The sequence below is a fragment of the Oncorhynchus clarkii genome, chromosome 19 (genome assembly GCF_045791955.1).
Source record: "Oncorhynchus clarkii lewisi isolate Uvic-CL-2024 chromosome 19, UVic_Ocla_1.0, whole genome shotgun sequence".
Taxonomy (NCBI): domain Eukaryota; kingdom Metazoa; phylum Chordata; class Actinopteri; order Salmoniformes; family Salmonidae; genus Oncorhynchus; species Oncorhynchus clarkii.
In genome coordinates this window covers 44,284,675-44,300,365 of record NC_092165.1, presented here as the reverse complement: position 1 = coordinate 44,300,365, position 15,691 = coordinate 44,284,675, and the positions used below count along the sequence as shown (strand labels likewise).

Below are 15,691 nucleotides of genomic sequence, written 5' to 3'. Positions count from 1 at the left end.
TGCAATGGATCAAAAAATTAAGCCCGCCATTGCAAGTTCTCCATAAGAAACCAAAGTCTTTGTTGAAGTGATATCTGCCTTTGGGATATAACTGTTGAGTGACAACTGCTAGCCCCATTCACCACAGTGGGATGGACAGTAGATGCATGTGTTACTCCAGCCACTTAATGTGGAAGAGTTTCGCATTGTGAGCCATCACAGACTTTGAGAAAGGTGGTTAACTAACAATGAGATGTCTAGTGTCTAGCCAAGTCTATTGCCGTCTTTGCAAACATTGCTCAAACTCTCCCAACACAGATTCAGCATCTCCCCCTGAATGGAAGCTCTCAGGCTGAAGTGGAGTGGCTCCTCAGTCTTTGTGGCCAGAGAAGAGTTTGGGTTAGGTAGATGGAGTGGATGGCGGGGTCTCTCACTGTCAAGAACGGATGCTTGGAATTCTGGAGCACTCGGTTTTCTGTGAGTGTGTGTGCCACTTCATCCTGAAAAAGATCATAAAGAGTGTTTGTGCAACTCCCACAATGGCTGCCGTTTAGGTATCCATGATCGCCCCTCACCGCCCCCATGCTGTCTCTCCCTCTTTCGTTTTCTCATGCTTCTCCTAATGGTTAGTGGCCTCTACTCACTTTCGCTACGATCACTTCCTTCTTCAGGATTTTCATGGCATAGTAGCGTCCTGTGGCCTTCTCCTTCACCAGGATCACTTTGCCAAAAGTACCTTTTCCGAGGAGTTTGAGGTATTCAAAGTCGTCCATAGTCTATGAGCGAGGGGGGAAAAAGCAGCATCGGGTTACAAACAGCGTCTATAACAAATTCATGCTCTAACTAGTCAAGACATATAATCCCACTGACAACAACACAGAAGCATTTAAGGTACAATTTCATCCACTCTGCAACTTCCACTCTTCTAATGGTGGGACTATATGCTGCAGTGACTTGTTTAACCTCTGACCCTCAGGGCTGGTGAGAATGTTGAAAACGGTTGTGTAGGAGACATGCAATCCGGTGCCCTTAGACCTTTGTGTCATGACTTAAGAGCACAGATGTGTGGTGATGAAACAGAGTGGACACGCCATCTGGTGCTAAGCCTCCCATGGCTGATGTTGGTACCGGAGCATCGGCTCTTGGACTAATAGGCTCCTAGACAGCTTCTACCCCAAAGCCATAAGACTGCTAAATAGCCAGACTGCTAAATAGTCAGGTAATGGTACCTGAACAATCTGCACTGACTCGATCACTGACTCTAATACCTAGTACCTCTGCCCATTGACCTGGTCCTGGAACTCCCTGTATATAGTTCCACATTGACCTGGTCCTAGAACTCCCTGTATATAGCTCCACATTGACCTGGTCCTGGAACTCCCTGTATATAGCTCCACATTGACCTGGTCCTGGAACTCCCTGTATATAGCTCCACATTGACCTGGTCCTGGAACTCCCTGTATATAGCTTCCACATTGACCTGGTCCTGGAACTCCCTGTATATAGCTCCACATTGACCTGGTCCTGTAACTCCCTGTATATACACTACTGGTCAAAAGTATTAGAATATCTACTCATTCAAGGGTTTTTATAAGTTTTTAAAATGTTCTACATTATAGAATAAACTATGAAATAACTATGAAATAACACATATGAAATCATGTATTAACCAAAACAGTGTAAACCAATCAAAATATCTTTCATATTTCAGATTCTTCAAATAGGCACACTTTGCCTCGATGACAGCTTTGCACACTATTGGCATTCTCTCAACCAGCTTCATGTGGTAGTCACCTGGAATGCATTTCAATTAACAGGTGTGCCTTCTAAAAAGTTATTTTGGGGAATTTCTTTCCTTCTTAATGCATTTGAAACAATCAGTTGTGTTGTGACAAGGTAGAGGGGTATACAAAAGATAGCCCTATTTGGTAAAATACCAAGTCCATATTATGTTAAGAACAGCTCAAATAAGCAAAGAGAAATGACAGTCCATCATTACTTTAAGACATGAAGGTCAGTCAAAACAGAACATTTCAAGAACTTTGAAAGTTTCTTAAAGTGCAGTCGCAAAAACCATCAAGCGGTATGATGAAACTGGCTCTCATGAGGAACACCACAGGAATGGAAGACCCAGAGTTACCTTTGCAGCAGGGGATAAGTTCATTAGAGTTACCAGCCTCAGAAATTGCAGCCCAAATAAATGCTTCAGAGTTCAAGTAACAGACACATTTCAACATCAACTGTTCAGAGGAGATTGTGTGAATCAGGCCTTCATGGTCAAATTGCTGCAAAGAAACCACTACTAAAGGACACCAATAAGAGACTTGATTGGGCCAAGAAACGCAAGCAATGGGCATTAGACCGGTGGAAATTTGTCCTTTGGCCTGGAGTCTAAATTGAAGATTTTTGGTTCAAACCACTGTGTCTTTGTGAGATGCGATGTGGGTGAACGGATGATCTCTGCATGTGTATTTCCCACCGTAAAGCATGGAGGAGGAGGTGTTATGGTGTGGGGGTGCTTTGCTGGTGACACTGTCTGTGATTTATTTAGAATTCAAGGCACACTTAACCAGCATGGCTACCAGAGCATTCTGCAGCGATACACCATCCCATCTGGTTTGGGCTTAGTGGGACTATCACTTGCTTTTCAACAGAACAATGACCCAACACATCTCCAGGCTGTGTAAGGGCTATTTAACCAAGAAGGAGAGTGATGGAGTGCTGCATCAGATGACCTGCCTCCAAAATCCCCTGACCTCAACCAAATTGAGATGGTTTAGGATGAGTTGGACTACAGAGTGAAGGAAAAGGAGTCAAAAAGTGCTCAGCATATATGGGAACTCCTTCAAGACTGTTGGAAAAGCCTTCCAGGTGAAGCTGATTGAGAGAATGCCAAGAGCGTCCAAAGCTGTATATATTTTGATTTGTTTAACACTTTTTTGGTTACTACATGATTCCATATGTGTCATTTCATAGTTTTGATGTCTTCACTATTATTCTACAATGTAGAAAATGGTAAGAATGTTTTAAAAAACTTGAATGTGTAGGTGTTCTAAAACGTTTGACCGGTCATGTAGCTCCACATTGATCAGGTACAGGTACTCCCTAAAAATAGATCCACATAGATCTGGTACTGGTACTCCCTGTATATACAGTACAGTTGAAGTCAGAAGTTTACATACACCTTAGCCAAATACATTTAAACTCAGTTTTTCACAATTCCTGACATTTAATCCTAGTAAAAATTCCCTGTCTTCAGTCAGTTAGGATCACCACTTTATTTTAAGAATGTGATATGTCAGAATAATAGTTGAGAGAATGATTTATTTCAGCTTTTATTTCTTTCATCACATTTCCAGTGGGTCAGAAGTTTACATACACTCAATTAGTATTTGGTAGCATTGCCTTTAAATTGTTTAACTTGGGTCAAACGTTTCGGGTAGCCTTCCACAAGCTTCCCACAATAAGTTGGGTGAATTTAGCCCATTCCTCTTGACAGAGCTTGTGTAACTCAGTCAGGTTTGTAGGCCTACTTGCTCTCACGCACTTTTTCAGTTCTGCCCACAAAATATATATATCCACATAATTTCTCCCTCATGATGCCATCTATTTTGTGAAGTGCACAAGTCCCTCCTGCAGCAAAGCAGAAAAAGCGGGATGCTTGCAAGCTGAAGAACACCACCCCAACCGTGAAGCACAGGGGTGGCAGCATCATGTTGTGGGGACATGATGCTGCCACCCCCGTGCTTCACGGTTGGGATGGTGTTCTTCGGCTTGCAAGCCTCCCCCTTTTTCCTCCAAACATAACGATGATCATTATGGCCAAACAGTTCTATATCTGTTTCATCAGACCAGAGGACATTTCTCCAAAAAGTACGATCTTTGTCCCCATGTGCAGCTACAAACCGTAGTCTGGCTTTTTTTATGGTGATTTTGGAGAAGTGGCTTCTTCCTTGCTGAGTGGCCTTTCAGGTTATGTCGATATAGGACTCGTTTTACTGTGGATATAGATACATTTGTACCTGTTTCCTCCAGCATCTTCACAAGGTCCTTTATTGTTGTTCTGGGATTGATTTGCACTTTTCGCACCAAAGTACGTTCATCTCTAGGAGACAGAACGCGTCTCCTTCCTGAGCGGTATGACGGCTGCCTGGTCCCAAGGTGTTTATACACCTGATTTCTTTTGACTTTCCCATGATGTCAAGCAAAGAGGCACTGAGTTTGAAGGTATGCCTTGAAATACATCCGCAGGTACACCTCCAATTGACTCAAATGATGTCAATTAGCCTATCAGATGCTTCTAAAGCCATGACATCATTTTCTGGAATTTTCCAAGCTGTTTAAAGGCACAGTCAACTTAGTGTATCTAAACTTCTGACCCACTGGAATTGTGATACAATGAATAAAAAGTGAAATAATCTGTTTGTAAATAATTGTTGGAAAAATGACTTGTGTCATGCACAAAGTAGATGTCCTAACCGACTTGCCAAAACTATAGTTAACAAGAAAAGTTGTGGAGTGGTTGAAAAACGAGTTTTAATGACTCCAACCTAAGTGTATGTAAACTTCTGACTTCAACTGTAGCTCCACATAGATCTGGTACTGGTATTCCCTGTATATGGGGCGTGCAGGTATCCTAGTGGTTAGAGCGTTGGGCCAGTAACCAAAAGGTTGCTAGATTAAATCCCCAAGCTGACAAGGCAGTTAACCCACTGTTCCTGGGCTGTATTTGTAAATAAGAATGTGTTCTTAACTGACTTGCCTAGTTAAATAAAAGGATAAATATAGCTCCATTCTTGTGTATTTAATTGTGTTACTACATTGTTGGGAATGGCTTGTAAGCAAGCATTTCACAGTAACGTCTACACCAGTTGTATTCGGCGCATGTGACAAAAATATCATTTGTATTTTATTTGTTAGGAAAGTGTCAGGGCGCCGGGGTGAAGCAGGAAGTGCCGGTGAGGGTTGGGGTGAAGCAGGAAGGGCTGGTGAGCGTTGGGGAGAGGCAGGAAGGGCTGGTGAGGGTTGGGGTGAGGCAGGAAGTGCCGATGAGGGTTGAGGTGAAGCAGGAAGGGCTGGTGAGGGTTGGGGAGAGGCAGGAAGGGCTGGTGAGGGTTGGGGTGAGGCAGGAAGTGCAGGTGAGGGTTGGGGTGAAGCAGGAAGTGCCGGTGAGGGTTGGGGTGAAGCAGGAAGGGCTGGTGAGGGTTGGGGTGAAGCAGGAAGGGCTGGTGAGAGTTGGGGTGAGGCAGGAAGTGCTGGTGAGGGTTGGGGTGAAGCAGGAAGGGCTGGTGAGGGTTGGGGTGAAGCAGGAAGGGCTGGTGAGGGTTGGGGTGAGGCAGGAAGTGCCGGTGAGGGTTGGGGAGAGGCAGGAAGGGCCAGTGAGGGTTAGGGTGAGGCAGGAAGGGGCAGGGTGAGGTTTGGGGTGAGGCAGGAAGGGGTAGGGTGAGGTTTGGGGTGAGGCAGGGTGAGGAGGGCGGGGACCCACCACTTTGAGTCTGGGTTTGGTCAGGTACATCTCCATGTCCATTGGGTCTGGGGAGGAGTCCATCATCTCCTCTTCCTGTTTCTGTAGGCCATCTGCTACAGCCTGAATGGCTTTAGTCCATTCTTCCCTGAGAGAGGAAGGAGAGGGAGATTACAACACCTCATTTAACATGATTTAATTCAGCCCAATCATGTAATTGTCATCTTATCAACAGGAAGGCAATTTAGACTGTAGGGTCAGCCAACAACTAGTGTACTGTGTACAATGTGTATGCACATGCTTGTGGTGTGTGTGTATTTGACTGTGTGTATGTGTAAGGGAGGGGTTGTGGATGAGCTTGCCTCTCCTCGGGGGTCTCCACGTGGAAGGTGCGCTCGATGACAGTGGTCCACTGCAGGCAGCGGATGATGAATGTGTTGGGCTTGGGCCTCTCCGTCTTCATCAGCTGGCACTCTGGCCACATCCCGGGAGAGAGGGGCCAGGAGGAGAGGAGACAGAGACCCGCAGTTACAGCCATTTATCTTTATCGCCACCGTAACAGACACGGCTGGGACAGCCACCATGCAGCCGTACATAGGGAACTGAACAGCTGCACTATGGGGGAAGGATGGAGGAGGAAACCCTGATCATAGCTTTTCCTTCATACTAAATACACATTACCAAAAGTATGTGGACACCTGCTCGTCAAACATCTCATTTCAAAATCATAGGCATTAATATGTAGTTTTTCCCCCCTTTGCTGCTATAACAGCCTCCATTCTTCTGGGAAGGCATTCCACTAGATGTTGGAACATTGCTGAGTGGACTTGCTTCCATTCAGCCACAAGAGCATTAGTGAGGTCGGCAATGATGTTGGGCAATTAGGCCTGGCTTGCAGTCGGTGTTCCAATTCATCCCAAAGGTGTTCGATGGGGTTGAGGTCAGGGCTCTGTGCAGGCCTGTCAAGTTCTTCCACACCGATCTCAATACATAATTTCTGTATGGACCTCGCTTTGTGCACGAAGGCATTGTCATACTGAAACAGGAAAAGGTCCTTCCCCAAACTGTTGCCACAAAGTTGGAAGAACAGAATCATCTTGAATGTCATTGTATGCTGTAGCGTTAAGATTTCACTCCACTGGAACTAAGGGGCCTAGCCCGACTCATGAAAAACAGCCCCAGACAATTATTCCTCCTCCCCCAAACTTTACAGTTGGCACAATAGCCGAATCCACTAATTTCAAGGGGTGTCCACATACTTTTGTAAATATAGTGTATTTTTACCTCAGGATTTAGTCAATACATGGGACTGTGAGCAGTGATCTGGGCAGTCGTTTCAGTCAATTCCAGAAAATGTGTCCAAGTTATGACATTCACAAAAAAATAAAAGGAATTTCAATTTTTCAATTAGCTTGAAACTAAGTTACAATTTTTAGAGAGCAGCCAGTTTCCCAGTACAGCTCTTTCACACAGTCAACAAACTGCGTATGCCAAAAAAAAACATGGAAGAGTTTGTCAGGAAGTCTATTAGATGGAAGATATGGGGCTGGGCCACCACTGAGCTCCAGCAGGGCCCTGTCAGTGTGGCTGTGTAACTCAGCCCCACCACCTCATCAGCCCCATCAGCAGCATCACATGGCCCCTCTGTCTGTGGGTCTACTGCAGGTCTGCTCAGTGACAAACTGTGCCACCCTCTCTGTACTGCTGATGGAGACAGAGCAGCCCACAGATAAATAATTGAAATCAGATGGTTAATAACCACTATAACTCAAGAATGTCAGGAAACATTTTGTTTAACAAACAGTATGTTCTCTAATTACTCTGTTCAATCATCTGCCGAGCTTGTCCCAACAACTTCCTGTCATGTAGGGAGTAGTCCCATAGACAAAACTGGAATTTACACACAGCCAGGTAGAATACTGGCATATTGCTAATGTACCACCAGTCTATTCTGATGTTTCTAACCACAACTTTGTGGCTTTGAAGTAACCATTAAGGCAAGACATTGTCATAGGAGCTACTGACCACAAATATTTTCTATTGGTGTTTATGCAATATAAAGTGGCGTATAATCTTAATGGGTGAAGTAATGTAGATAGTAGGTTCTTGAAAGCGTAGATACTCACGTGCTACTGAGAAGTTATTTAAGGGGGTTTCGAACGCGTCAACATCTTGTGGTCGTTCCTTGTAGCCAATGAACGTACCATCACTCTTGAGTAGAAAATACCTGGGCCTCCAGGTCTTAATGTACTCTCCTGCAAAGAGAGATGGACAAAGGGATGAGGATAATTGGTTGCTATAATGTGCTGGTTTCAAAAGGTTACATTCTTTAAATTGTTGATCGGTCTATGAAAATTAAGCTGTGCGGTTCGATGGTTTATGATACACAAAGCTATTATCTTCAAGGCAACATCCTTATTCACAGCGGTTCTGACCCATTTCTTGTGATTTAATTGCTAAGATGTTCACCAACATTACCTAAATGACCATGTCGTCACCCACTTTCAGCTATAGTAGGTCAAAGCCAGGACAAATAGCTGTTTTAGCTGGACTCAGGACCCTTGCCTCTTGCGCCTTCGTTCCCATACAGAGGTTATACAGGAATCCATGTCTCCATCCTTGCCTATCTCCTCCAACACAAGACACCCACAGATGAATCTCTCAGAGACAACGCAACTCTATTTATTCCGCGGACGGTTCAGGAAACATTGTGCCAAATGTTCCTGAAATGTGCAAAAACAGCTTACGCCACATAAAAAGTCAGCAGCACAGATCGGAGAGGGGCTTGAATATTTATACAGGAAAAATTTCATTTATTTTTAATTACGAGAGCCGGGTATTAACCCCATGCAGTGTCTGAGCAAGCTGTCCTTAATTGCCCCATTTCCTCCGACACAGAAGTCTGGGGAAAGTGGAGATCTGTTAATGCTAGATCCTGTTCCTCCTCTCCCCAAGCCTCGCCTGGCACACCACTGGCTCCAGTCTGAGGAAACTGATCCCAGACCTGTCTGTGACGAGGCAGACTGACCAGAATCCCTCGATAACAGAACCTAATTTACCTCTAGTCAACTTAACACACCTCATATAAACTCCTCTTAGTGAGAAGAGGCTATGTAGACAATCACTAAGTGGATTGTATTCCATATTCTAGGATGTCTCACCTCAATGTGATGGTTCAACTGTCTGACTAGTGGAATCCCACGTGAGAGGGGCTACATCATTCAAACACCACAGGGTGCAACCATTACAGCAGGAACACACACACACACACACACACACACATATACACATACAGAAATACACACAGTGTAAAGCACCTGATTTACTGCAACAATTGAGGTGACAGCACAAATCCCAGCACTAGAGAAAACATCTGTCTCAGAGCACTGTATACTTTAGATGTCAGTCTGCAGCAGATGCCCAATATGTTACTACGGCTGTTGTCATTTTTCAGAACGGCACGGGAGGACATTTTTCATCTCCATTCTGCTGGCTAAGTATTTTTACACAAACGCAGCTCATTTAGAAATTAGTTAGACTTTGTCAGACTTCAGATTGCAATGCTTACTGCTTGCCTACAAAGCCGAGCACGCACCGTCCTCATTGAAAAAAATCACTGTGATAAAGAGGAAAGCTCTGTGGATTTCCCCATGTCTGTTCAATATGCTGCAATTACAGTGATGAGTCATTTGTCTATTTTACACTACATGGCTCATGAATCAACATTCACAGCACTAATCCATGCATGCACGCACGCACGCACACGCACACACACACGCACACACACACACACAGGTCCCCAGAGAATCAACATCAATGTAATTTACAACTACGGGTCAACAGCAGCTTCACACGACTGACTGAATTTCTTGTTACGTCAGCACAGTGGTGGGCATTGGTAAGGTGAAACAGAGATACAGCCAAGACCTGAGCCTAGGGTGGGGGAAATGGATCAGCCAAGACCTGACCACAGACTGACAATCTATCTAGAGCAGAAGTCAGGCCTTGATTTATGGTAGATTGAGGCACGACTGGAGCAATCTCATGGTTGAGAAGCCAACAGCTTACAACACCGGGACCCACACCCCAGCCTCCATATCCAAGACCATTTCCAGACTCATCCTAAACCTGCGATGCATTATGGACAGAACACCCTCAGCCTCAATCTACCATAAATCAAGGCCTGACTTCTGCTCTAGATAGATTGTCAGTCTGTGGTCAGGTCTTGGCTGATCCATTTCCCCCACCCTAGGCTCAGAGCCCCTGGCAGGGCAGGCTGGGGACAGTATGTGCACAATGCAAAGGCAGCATAATAAGCTCCCTACCTCCAGCCATGCACCATACGAGCACAGTGACATCAGAGGGAGTTTTTTTGTTACATTTTATTTATCTGGGCAAGTCAGTTAAGAACAAATTCTTATTTACAATAACGGCCTACCCCGGCCAAACCCTAACCTGGACGACACTGCGCCAATTGTGCGCCGCCCTAAGGGGCTCCCAATCAAGGCCGGTTGTGATACAGCCTGGAATCGAACCAGGGCCTGTAGTGATGCCTCTAGCACTGCCTAGACCACTGCGCCACAATGGAGCCCCAAAAAATTGGGAAATAGGTTAGCCTACACACTGGCAGCGCTCTGCTCACCTCTTTAGGGAAGAATACAGAGAGATTCAGGAAATAGATCAAGCGCGTGTTTGGTGCTTCCAACAATGACGCTGAAAGGCTGATTGTTTACTGTAATTGTGTTGTGGCCACAAACTGGCATCAAGACCATGGTCCCAACACAGACACTGACAAGCAAAGACAGATGTTTGTTTATATGCACTGGCGTGTATGAACGTATACTTTACAGTGTGTATGTGTGAATGTATATCTGACGACAGCAAGGTCTTGCCATCCTCAAGCACAGAGGGCCTGGATAGGGCATCGATCATATATACCGGTACCTGCTGTATATAGCCTCGTTATTGTTATGTCATTTCCTTGTTACTTTTTTAATTTTATTTTTTACTTTAGTTTATTAATGTAAATATTTTCTTAACTTTATTTTCTTAAAACTGCATTGTTGGTTAAGGGCTTGAAGTAAGCATTTCACGGTAAGGTTGTATTTGGCACATGTGATAAATAACATTTGATTTGATTTGGCCTGCAAGCCCCTCTGACGCACGAAGCCCACCCAGGCTGGCAAGAGTTGGCGTCCACCGTGCCTTGTGATGATGCCACCGTGCGTGGCATGCACTGCAGAGACATTCCTCCACGCAGAGGCGGGCTCTGTCACATGGCTCTCAATGAGGTGACAATGAATACGCACTGTACCCTTTCATTAGTCTAGCTAACACCTAACTCTCAAAGTTCTCCTGACTTCAGAGTCTGGAATGGCTCTTTGTTGTTGTCGGCACAATGCATCGATAATGAAGGAGGCTGTGCTTTTACTGGTTGGCTCTCCTCAAAACACCCACATACAGCCCCCTGGCACCGCCCCATTCCAATTTCAAATCCAAACAACAAAAGCTCTCAACCCATGAAGATCTTTTGGGGGTTTAGAGAACCAATCAAACCCGTCACGCAATTTCTAAGTGAATATTGCATTAACAAACGGTCTACTTTTCAGACCAGTGTGGTCACAGCTCTCCCTGCTCTGAGTCACGTGGGTCGCTAGCCTTTCACAGTGTCACTACACAGCAACAAAGCCATGGGGACAGTCACTTAATGGTCACCATGCACTGTAATGCAAATGTCATTGGTAAAGGACACTTTTAATAGTGTTTCCTTTCCTCTCAGAGACCACAGCTTGTAAAGACCAGCGAGTAGAGTTCAGTGAACTGAACAAGCTCATCATGGTGGAATGTGACACCTAGGGCACATCTCTACCCCCCTATACCCCTCCACCCCCCCATACCCCTCCACCTAATCCCACCCTAAAGACTCCACAGCATGCTCTGAGCACAGCAGGACTGACATTGGTGCAATTATCAGAACATAATTGTCTTTGTGCTTCTTTTGCTCTTCCAAATAAAGCATAACGTTACACATTTCCCAAAATGTGGGTGTGGAGAAAACAATGGCTGTGGAGAAATTGGCAGTATGCATGTTATCAGCTAAATTACTGAGAACATCGTTTTTGGGCTGGCTGGAGAGGATATCCTGACCAGGCAAACGTCATCCTGGCTGGGGCATGGAGAGTCATGTAACTGAAGAAACTGTCTTATCATTTCTGTCAGCTACATCTGCAGTCCATCTCTTCGTTACAAAACCACAGACATGACCCAGATGTCTTTCCTATTTACTAAGACTTTGTCTTTCTCACTGACTAGACTTGAAACTAAAAACCCAGCCCATTACCGTACTGTACTTTTCTCACTCTGCTTCTGATGTTATGATGACATCCTACCATGATACTCCACAACTGGGAACTGGGGGCTTAGGAGGAATAGGAAGCAGAGGGTGTACAGACAACAGCAGGAGATGCCAAAAGACTCATTCGTAGACTATTTAAATTACTCACTAAATATTTATATGCTTTTTTGATCCAGTATATTTTGACAGAATGGACCAAATGGGCAAATTGCAGAATACAGATTGAGAGAGAAGACAACATGCTGACTAAGAGCAGAAGGGACTTGAGACACAGAAGTCCCCTGCTATCAACTCTATCCATCCATCCATCTTCAAAGTCTTTCAGCTGGCCCTTTTCATCTCACTAGAACATTTTAATTGTAGAAAACCGGAAACAACCTGACAGCGTGACCACATAGCAGATAAGATCAAGAACAGAACAGTCTTTGGGATAGGCAAATTCAACTACAATTTTGACTGTGTGTGTGTGTAGACGAGGGCCATGCGAGGAGCTGTCAGAGGCTGTTGGAGTGTCTTTACATGTCAAACAGCTGCTGAGGTCTGGGATGCGCACTGGGCAAAGTAGAAAATAATGAACAGTGAGCCTCTGCCAAACAAAAGAGAATTCATCTTTATTTCCCAACTGCTGCATGGCTTATGTGTGGACAGCCAAATTGTACCAGTGCCATGCCCCCCACACACACATGCACAAATGCTCTCGCATATGCATACACACACACTCAATGACTTACAGCTGCAGAGGGCCAACTGTCCAAATACTGTATGCTACCGTGTCATTTTCTTCAGAACTGGAGCTATTACTGAATAAGCTGTATGTGTCTGAATGGTTTGTGAGTTGACAGCGTAGTTCCATAGAGCTCTCAACAGACACATGAAAACCAGCTTATTCATCAAAAACCTTCTACTGGCAATAAGAGCATCTTGATTGACCAAAGGCGAACCGTCTGCAATCAGACTAAAATAATTCACTCAATGGTCAGACTGTACCAAGTTACGGTTTTCAAGGTCAGTCCGTTGTAAAAGAACGAGCATGCGAACAATTCGGATCCATGTTAATACTACCATTTGACACAGAGGCCATTTGCAAGTCAGCTTGGCTTTAGAGTCCAGGCAGTCTGTGTCATTAAAAAGAAGATTAAATGTAAAAAGGAGAGGATGCAAGAGAGTGTGTCAGAGGTTAGCCTGTGTGTCTGAGGAGCGTTGTGTTCTCTCTGTCTCTCTGTGACAACGACAGGAATCTAAGGTCCCAGCTGCCACAGCTCTTTAATAAACACATCATGCAACATTCATCACACTGCAAAGGAGAGGCCAACCGCTGTGCTCTGTCTGGCATCACAGGCACATAGAATACAGACAGACACAGAGAGAGAGAGACACACACACACAGACAGACAGAGACACAGAGAGAAAGAAAGAGGAATGAGAGCAGAAAATAAAATGTTAAGGAAGGGGAGAAGAAGAGGTCAGACAAAACAAGCCCTTCTCAGCGCAGTGCCCAGTGATTGGACTTCCTGAGGGGGCTGCTGTGGTGTTTTGTCTCTGCCTGGCCACTCATTCATAGTTTGGGGATGAGAGGGAGGAAGGGAGCCCGTGGTAACTGTGTGATAGAGTGTATGTGTGAGAGTGTATGTGTGAGAGTGTGTATGTGTGAGAGTGTCGAGGGGGGGATTGAGGATTAGGGAATTAAAACTCCAGAGCAGGGGAGGCAGTGTATTTTGTTCGTTTTTCCTCGGTTGCTCCCTTCGGCCCTTTTCTGTTGGGCCCTGCCTGTAGCCTGCAGCTGCAACCTGCCGCCATGTGCCCTGCATCTCAATGAGCCTCTGTGCCGCCACCCGCTCCAGAGGAGAGGGGGCTCCCTGATGGAAGGGTCACCACTCTGTACCACCACCCCAATAACACTCCCCGTCCCATCTCCTTCCCAGCTCTGGGACTCAGGGCAGACAGCGCCGCCAGGCTGCCCCTCTCCCCATGACCATATAAGGCTGTCCAGGCTCACAACAGGCCTCTCACATGCCAGGCTAAACCGCCCAGGAGTTTGGGTTTCTTCATTCTTTCTTTTCTCCCCCCTCTTTTTTTTCTTCCTGCTGTCCCTCTCCTCTTTTGTTGGCGTCTCTCTTTCTCTCATGCAGCTGGATGGGACTGCACTGCCGGGGCTTTGGCAACAGCATCAACAGGTCACAGGGAAGGGCTGCCCCAGCCTCCACTGCAGCCCTCTCTTTTCTCTCCATCACCCTCCCTTCCCCTCTCTCTCTTCTGATGCGGTATCTGCCGCTACAGGAAAAAAAAAAGGGGGGGGGGGGTGGTGAACAGTGGGGAGGGGGGTGGTGGAGCCCCTCTTTCTCACGCTCATAAGAAAGCCCTCACTTCTTCTCCATAGCGAGTGACACCTGCTGATTACCATAGAGACACTGTGGGAAGTTCACCCTGCTTTTCTGTGTGATTAATTTGGCCCCTCCTCTCGGTAAACAAGCAGCCCATGGATTAGTTAACTGTGTTACTGCATGACAAACAAATAAACACATTATTTAGTTCAAATTAGTGCCAATTAACACTAAAGGACCAGGGAACAGTCCATCACTCTTAAAATATACAACCATGTATAATAAAAGGGGGATATACCTAAGATTAAATTTCAACCTTTAGGAGAGTTAAGGCCAAGTCAAATACATTGTTATATTTGTCTGTGATCCATAATGACAAATTGTCCCTGAGCCGGATGAGAGGCTAAGTGTGATCTGGGTGTGTATCCTGATGATGGTCTGATGTGAATGTGACAGCAGTCTGAACATACAGTCAGACTCTATGGACAGCTGAGCAGCCCCTTCCTGTCCACACTCCACCACTCCCTCTCATTCTCTCTCTCTCTCTCTCTCTACCCCTCTGTCTGTCCCAGTTGCCAGGGAGAGCCAGCGAGCCAGTGATGTGATTGATGTCTGAGACTGGGAGCGCCACGGCAGTCGGAAGCAGCTTCCGCCTCGGTGTTGTCAGCAGGGTCATTATCCTGGCAAGGGGGGGGGGGGGGGGGGGGGGGAGTGGGCGAGAAGGTGGTGGGGGACGACTGGCAGAGGCAGAGAAGAAATGAGATGGGGATTAAGAAAGAGGGAGAGGAGGAGTAGAGTGGGAGTAGGAAGCAGGATATGAGGTAAAGAAAGAAAAAGAGAGGGGAACAGAGATGGAGAATTGAAGAAAGAGAGAGAGGAAGTGAACGAGAGTGAGAGGGGTAGGGGGCAGGGGGAGCACAACCAAGCGCCAGTTGTGGAGCAGGAGGATTCTGCACAGAAAAGTAAGCACACAGCAGGCTCACTGCGAGCAGAGACAAGTGATGGAGGTGGCTCTCTCTGGCCTACTGGTCCCCTCTCATCCAGCCTGCCTGTCGACAGCTGCACCCAGGCAATTTTTATCCACCACATTTAGCAGGAGGCTGATTCCCATTACTGAGAGCAGGGGACCCTGCTGACGGCCAGACACCAGCCAGAGCCCTCCCCTCCTGGGGAGCCACCCTCTGCTGCTGGCCCTGCCTTGGGGCTTCACCTCGTGACTCTGGTTCTGTCGCTCAAAGTTTTCCTGCTGGTATTGTTTTATGTAGTTAGCTGGGCGGTGGGAGTGTGGACAGGGCATAATGGCTCTGGGGCATCCCCTGCTGCTGGAGCCGTTGTAGTGAGGCTGTTGGTGTGTGTGGTAGCAGGGCCGCTGTGTGGTCCATGGCAGGCTGGAACCTAATGAAGGGGTATGTGTGAAGGAGACTAAGCAAGGCGAGCCTGGCGGTAAAGCTGGCAGCAAAGCTGGCAGCCAGACAAGGTCCTTGTGCGATCAGCATTGCAGTGTCATGAGACAGAGTTAATCAGGTGGGTTGGTTCCTTTGAAGAGTGAAAATATAACTCCCACACACAGTT

At 46.2% G+C, this 15,691-nt stretch overlaps 1 protein-coding gene across 2 annotated transcripts in view; it reads right to left on the bottom strand.

Moving 5' to 3' along the window:
* The window catches only part of LOC139375267 (RAC-alpha serine/threonine-protein kinase-like), a 37,611-nt gene that overhangs the window by 11,571 nt on the left and 10,349 nt on the right, over window positions 1–15,691 (bottom strand). For both annotated transcript variants that reach the window (XM_071116881.1, XM_071116882.1), the window contains 5 exons: window positions 7,570–7,698; window positions 5,806–5,917; window positions 5,465–5,591; window positions 624–755; window positions 414–479 (listed from right to left, as the gene is read on the bottom strand). In XM_071116881.1, coding sequence (XP_070972982.1) covers window positions 414–479; window positions 624–755; window positions 5,465–5,591; window positions 5,806–5,917; window positions 7,570–7,698 — 566 coding nt within the window. The remainder of the gene's footprint in view (window positions 1–413; window positions 480–623; window positions 756–5,464; window positions 5,592–5,805; window positions 5,918–7,569; window positions 7,699–15,691) is intronic.